We start from the raw sequence: 7,426 nt of genomic DNA, 5'->3' as shown, positions 1-7,426 counted from the left end.
GAAAAATAATTATTTGCATGTTTCTTAGTCAAACATAGATCCAAGGTTTCTAGGGTTGCATGTACACCATAGGAGTGTTAGAATGCTCAAAACCCATCAAAAAGGTCCAACACCCAATCCGTAGAGCTTAAAAATGCAAGGGCTTAACCAGTAAGCACTTAATCCTTAAAGTCTGAAGTCCATCTTTTCCAGAAGTGATTCCAACACCAAAACCATCCCAAAGGTTGGTGCTTTTTAGACATACATGTTCGATGGATGTCTTGAACCCATATTAGGTCAAAATGAGGGTTTATGACCTAATCTCTATGCATGGCATCAAAACTTGATTAAAGACCAGATCCAAGACACTACTAGGTCACCTTGACCCGAAGATTCATAAAGTTGCAAACTTTATGAGATCTAACCATTCCAACATTCAAGAACAAGAGGTAAAAGGGACAAAACCCAAGATCTAACAACTTTAAATGATAAAAGTTGAGTATTGGACACTTACCAAGATCCAGAAGAGTGCCAAACTGAAGAATGGGGGCTTGCTTGGTGGATCTTTGCTTCCTTCTGGCACCTTCTTCCTTCTTTAACTTCAAAACTCCAAACTGGCTCAAAAATAGGAGGGGAAGATGATTAGGGTTTCTCTCAGGACTTGAGGGATTGATGGGGGTTGAGGGTGAACAAACCCTAGCCTCCACATTCCTTTAAATAGGGAGCAAAAACTCGGAAGATTAGGGTTTCATCACCAGCCATCAACACGCCATGTTCCAAGAGGCAACACGTCGTGTTGTCCTTAATAAATCAGCGTCTTTTCTTGTCTGGACACGTCGTGTTGGTGCCTCCAACACGCCATGTCCACTCCTCAAAAGGTGATCCTTTCCCAAAATTTCTCCATAAATTTCCGGGTGTTATAGTTTTTCTTCAATAGCTAACAACAACCCACCTTGAATGTCCTTAGTTTTATTTATTCCTTTTATACGCTCCTCGTATGCCTTCAATCTACCAACAACCTTGTTAAATAGAATTGAATACAACTCGAAACTTTGCTCTATTGAATCCACGATTTGGAGAAAGGACTTAGGCATCGAATTAAGTAACTCTTTTCACCAAATCCACTTCCTCAATCCAAGGCTCCTTGCCTTTATAGCTAAACTGGTCAATTTATTCACGAAATCATTAACCGTTTCACCCTCCTTCATGCGTAAACCTTTGATTTCACTCTTTAAGGTTGCAAGACTAACTGTTCTCACCTGATCCACTGCCAAATATCATGTTTTAGTCCATGCCATACTTGCTTGGGGTTGGTGTAACTCGCCATTTAGAATACCACGTCTTCGAGCATCATTTGAAACAAAAAGCAAGAGCTTTTTTTTTACTTCCTTGGATCTGATTCTACACCTAACCCCCTTGATTCGTCTGTCTCCTATATACCATGTGAATCCATAATCGATTTGACTTTGGTCGCCCACTCTAGATAATTTGTTGGGGTTAAAATCAAAACTTGATAGGACATTGAACCTCCTTTTTTAACTGGTACCATCTTCATTCTATTCTTCATTTTTACATCCCCAACCTCTTTAATCAAGCTCGTTCTGAGAGCACTTATCCATCGACTAAGAAAACAAGGTCATAACTAGCTATACCGTCTCCTGTCACCCACAAAATGAACCGAACTAAAGCCACTTGCTTTGATGTATTCTTGTCCATTTATTACGCACCTCCAGTTAATCTCTTGCTATTACTAGAACAAGCTCGATCAATAGGAATCGGGGATGTTGTTTAGATACTTTAACTTACAATAAAAGTGACTCACAACCCTTTCAACCGAACGTCGCTCTAATTCCAAATGTTGGAAACCAACCCCTTATATTTTGCAGTAAAATCAGAGAAGAACAGTTGCAGAACATAGGAAAAATAGGAAGGAAATTACTACAACAAAATAAACAAAACAATCTATAAAATGAAAGGTGAGCAAAGAGAGGCTACTGGGGTAATCTTCTGCACATGCTTTATTAATAAAATGAGGAAGACTATTTAAAGGGAAAATAAAGTCTACCTAGTCAAAAGTGAAAGGAACAATTCATGAGCCACTTAATCTCTAAAAATCTAGAATATAAAGGTGTCACTTCCATGACCTTTTTACTTATTCAAAATTTAAGCAGAAGACTAAATTTCTCCTAGTGAAAACATGAGTTTTTCTTTCTAAACACGTTTGGAATAAATCAACACTGCCAACAAAAAACTGAGTAACCTGCAGCACTTGATCTGTTGTAACTTTTTATTTGATATGATTTTAATTTTTTTTGTCTGTTGGTATTTATTATTACTTTTAAATAGAATATTAATTGTTATTTTTATCATTCAATACAGTCATTTGGAGGCCTAACCAAACAACATATTTTCATTTAGAGGGAATCCAGATCCTCTAAATCATTTAGAGGCTGTTAAATAGCTCATTAGGGCATGTTTGGTATAAAGAAATGGAAGAACTGCGAACTCACTATAGAAATGTTTATCAAAATAATTTCTCTTGTTTCATTATATTAAGCAATAAAATGGAAATGAGTCTTTTATCTTGTTTATTCATTTTAAAAAAAACATTTTTTTTTATAAAAATAGATTATGATGTACATCTTTATTTATCAAAATATGCATCCTTTATGTTTATAATTTTCATTTTAACATTACTTGTTACGAAATATAGTTTATTTAATTGTCAAGTAATATCGTTTTATATACATCTTGTATTGGAAAACATAATTATAATATAAAAAAATAAGTTACAAATAGATCCAAACATAAAGAAATATGAAAATCATAGGGATGCGCAAAAATTCATATTCAATATTTATAACAACTAAAAAAACATAACATAAAATAGCTTAATCATGCTATTGAGTCAGCCACAATCATGTCCACGTAACAAATCTCTTCATCTTCCGTCATCTTCAAATATGATTGGGCACATAATTGATCTTTACTAAATATGTCAATCGCCTTAATTCACTATTTGACATTAATATTTGGCATAACGTGTATATCTTCGAAAACTTTCATATCGCATGTACCCAAGACAGAAGACTACAAATTGAAAAAAAAAATGAAAAAATAAAGAAAAAAAAACTCACTCCAAGCTCAGATGAAGATTTTATCAATGTTCAAATTTTGGGAAAAAAATCTACAAAAAGATGAAATACTTGTTTAGGGTTGTATAATTCACCCAATTATTAATCAATGGAATTGATTTGTACACAACAAATTTTTTCCATACACAATAATTTGTATATTAAAAGTATTGCATTGTATAAGTCTATAATGTTTAAATTATTGTGAATAAAGAAAAATTGTTGTGTACGAATCATTTACCATTAACCAAACTATGTTTTAGCCTAAATATAGCAAAGAAAAAGGACTACAATTTGGGAAAAAACAACTCATTTGGAGCTCATATAAAGATTTTATGGTTGTTAAAGTTAGGGAAAAAATTTTACAAAAAAATGAAATACTAACCAACAACCCTAAAAGGCTATGTTTAGTGCTATATAGATCAATCAAATCTTAACCAATTAAGTTGTTTTTGTGCTAAAATGTAGCCAATGCAAGATGACTACAATCTAAGATAAACAACCAACTCATTCTATGCTGGCATACAGATGATATGGTTGTTCAAAGTTAGGCAAAAATTCTACAAAAAACTAAAATACAAAAAAAAAAATTGATTTATACATACAAGTCAAGCACAAACTAGAAAAGAATTGCAATCGATGAACAATCAAATAATTGTCTACAATTATGGCGTGTACAATAGTGTATATGTAAGGCAAACGAGAAGAAGATGTGGGCCAATTGCATGACAAATCCAATACATAAGTGTGATAAAATGCCGATGGCGTTCACATGTTCGAATGTAGGTGATTATTTCTCCCTTTTTTTTTTTTTTTTTTTTCTAATTCTCCATGCTCTCTTTGATTCTTTTTTCTCTCATTTTTTTTTTCTTAAAAATAGAGGATTGTTTTGATGGAAAAAAATTAATTTATTTCTTAATTCTTTATTATTTGTATTTACGAAACAAAAGAAAATAAATCAATTCATTTTACCGTTCTATATCACTTTACCAAAGAGGTACAAGCCTTGGTATCTAATGATAAAAACAAATCACAAACATTACGCATCTAAAATAGAAGGGCGTAGAGTACGAGATTAGTAACTTATTAAACAATCACTTTAGATTTAAATTACAAATTTTAATATCAGTCCAAAAATTAAAGTTTGAATCTAAAATTTTAATTATGTTCTATGCAGTCCAAACATAAAAGATAGATCATTTCATTTTGTGACTCCTTGTGCATCAAGTTTCCAAAATAAACTTAAAGTCAAACCGTTTATGACTTATGGAATAAGTCATGATTTGTTTGAAGACGCTCATATTAAATTTAATCTTATCAAAAGAGTCGTAAACATATATAAGGAATAATAACTTGTTTATTTTTATTTAGCTTTGTATATGCATCAAATAGTTTTAAAATACATTTAATCCATAGAGCCATAGAAGTTTGGTAATTAATTAGTATATAATGATTCAATGCTTGCACCCTTAAGCTTTGTATTCAGCCCACAGTTGATCAACTGTCTTCCCTAGCAAATCCACGAAATAACCGTCGTTATAGCCATTCCTCATCTTGTTATTAAGTTCAGCCACGAACCCATCTCTAAGACCATTACAATAGTCTAGGAACCGAGCTGTCACATCGTATCCTTGGTCCCATCTGTCACCTTGTCCTGGCTTAACCCAGTGGCTAGGTGCATACCCGGCCTTCAGCCTTACGTAATCTGCAATCCCCTCTATCAATCCTCCTGGAGCTTGACCATTTCCATTCCATTGCCATACGTGTGTCATCTCGTGATAAAGTACTCCAGTAATCTCAGTCTTGACATCACCGGAATACCCCTGGATGTAATTTGCACTGACATGGATCTCATCGTTGGAAGTGTATGCAACACCATCCATGTCGTCAATGAACACGCTTACACGAGCAATATTCTTTCTGTCAGCATCTGTGTTTTGGTTGAATGTGGTCCATATGAAGCTTGTGGCGGAGCGAAGAGTTTGAGTGGTGTATTCCGCCCCTATGTCGTTATTGAACTTAACACCGCCGGGGGTGGCTGCCGCTGAGTTGGTAAGGGTGTAGTCGACGGCTGCGGTGGGTTGTAGGGCTGCTAAGATTACAAGGGATGAGAGAAAGAAGGAGATATTGTTAGCCATTTTGTAGATATGGTTAGGTTGTTTAAGGGGTTGGGTTTATATAGATTAATAGAGGTGGCAGGTGGTGAACCATGAGGCTTATGGTGGGACAGTGACCGAGTCTACACGGCGCAGCCAACAATGAAAATTTAGTTGTGACCGACTTGGACCTATTCGTCTCCTCAATATCTTTTAATTATTTCTTCGATATGTATTGAATATTGAGGAACAAATAGGCGTTGACTGTTTCTCGTCTTAATTAATATACATATTTAATTTCCATAGCACTTATGAATAGTGCATTTGTGTACTTTGGAATTTGGCCACGGGAGTTTTGTCATTTGTCACTTTTCATCCCTTTGACTATTTGGTCTTACCTTTTGACCACCATAATAGTAAAGTTTTTAGTGTTTACCATTTGGCCACAAAACTTTGTACAATTTGCTAAGTTTGGCCCCTGGCCTATTCATACGGGTTCTGATATCATACGTGACTAACTTGCGATGCATATATATTTGGTTTTGCACTATATTTCTTTACCAATTATAATACGGGCGCCCCTCTTTCCTTCTATAAGTTTTTAAATCATAACTAAAGAAATAGGTATTATTTCAATTACATTAATACCCCTTGCATTTTTTGCATTTATTCACAAAGTATACAAAAATAATCTATAAACATTTAATACAATTTTCAGTGGCGAATCTAAAACCAAAATCAACGTGGTTCCTTATATAAATGAAATAGAAAAAAGTATGAAAATATAGGTTTTTTGACAAAAATAAGGTAGTTCCTTATGTTTTTTTATATAGAATTGTTGTATTGAAAAAGAAAAAAAGGTAGGTCCTAGGACCTACCTTGAGTATGAATAGCTACGCCTTTGACAATTTTGCTCCCTCATCGCAGCGAAGCGCGACATCCCTGCTATTTAATATATATTTGTAGTTACAAAATCTGTTTTAATAATATGAAGGTAGATATGTATTGATAGATTTATATTCCATCTTGTTATCATATTATACAATGTCCAATCTTTGCCTTATCTTTAACGTCTCGTTCCCGAGTTAAATAAAAGAAAAGAAGAGAAAAGAAAAGAAGAGAAAGGAAAGGAAAACAAAATTTTCTTTTGTGTTTCCGAGTTGGAGAGAAGTGGAAAGAAAATGAATCATTTTGTTCTTTCTTTCCAAATCCTCCCAAATCGGAGGAAAAATTAGGAGGGAAAGTGATCCTCTCATTTCCCTCCACTTCCTTCTACTTCCCTCCTTTAATGAAACTCGGGAACATCAATTTCTTTTATTTTCTTCTCATTTCCACTCATTTCCTTTCATTTCTCTCGTTAAATTGAACTTGGGAACGGGGTGTGTGTGTGTGTGTGAGAGAGAGAGAGAGAGAGAGAAACTAATTTACTCATAAATTAATCATAAATATCATCTATATCCACAATGTGACTTGAACCCCCAATCTCATTGATGGAGAGTATCACACTATAATGCTAGGCCAAAAGTTTTACTTAGGGTAAAACTGAACCCAAAAACCGAAAAAAAAACAAACCCTAACCGACAGTTTTGGGTTTATATTTCTTGAAACCGAAAATATGGGTTTGGGTTCGGTTTTGTAAATATGAGAAACTGAACCGAATATATATATATATATATATATATATATATATATATATATATATATATATATATATATATATATATGATTTCCATGAGATATTAATATTAAAAAGAGCTTGCTCCACTAGTCAAGTGTCTGGACGTACAACCTTCATGTCCTATGTTCGAATCTCGTCCCTTGCATATATCTCGATTTTATTTTGAAAGCCAGTTGCGTTCTTATTTCTTTATATCTTCACTTCATTTCTTTCAATCTTCACTTCATTGCGTCCCACATCGCCTATGAGACTAAACAAACATGCCACTTCTCTCTCTCTCTCTCTCTCACTATATATATATATATATATATATATATATATATATATATATACATAAGTCCTTGGGTCTTTGTCTTTCTAAAACCGATAAATCGGTTAGTTGGGTTTAAACCCGAAACCCAACCGGGGAAAACCGAAAACCCGAGAAACCGAACCCATTGGTTTCGGTTTAGGTTTAGTTTTAGTTTTCAAAAACCGAGCCTTGTCGGTTTGGGTGCGGTTTAGGTCAGAACCGACCCAACCCGGCCCATGTCCATCCC

At 34.2% G+C, this 7,426-nt stretch overlaps 1 protein-coding gene across 1 annotated transcript; it reads right to left on the bottom strand.

Annotated features, from left to right (window-relative positions):
* Positions 1-4,452: 4,452 nt before the first annotated feature.
* On the bottom strand, positions 4,453-5,276 carry LOC145141344 (uncharacterized). Its single transcript, XM_079074631.1, has one exon. The coding sequence runs from the start codon at positions 5,249-5,251 to the stop codon at positions 4,583-4,585; it is 669 nt and encodes a 222-aa protein (XP_078930757.1). The 5' UTR covers positions 5,252-5,276; the 3' UTR covers positions 4,453-4,582.
* Between the last annotated feature and the right edge of the window lie 2,150 nt (positions 5,277-7,426).

Source organism: Lactuca virosa, chromosome 9, assembly GCF_052849685.1.
Source record: "Lactuca virosa cultivar CGN04683 chromosome 9, Lactuca_virosa_CGN04683_v6, whole genome shotgun sequence".
Taxonomy (NCBI): Eukaryota; Viridiplantae; Streptophyta; class Magnoliopsida; order Asterales; family Asteraceae; genus Lactuca; species Lactuca virosa.
Note: the sequence above shows the minus strand (reverse complement) of the source record. Positions and strands in the feature narration are given on the sequence as shown.

Coding starts and splice junctions, on each gene's coding strand:
- LOC145141344 (XM_079074631.1), bottom strand. CDS start 5,251: ATGGCTAACAATATCTCCTTCTTTCTCTCATCCCTTGTAATCTTAGCA.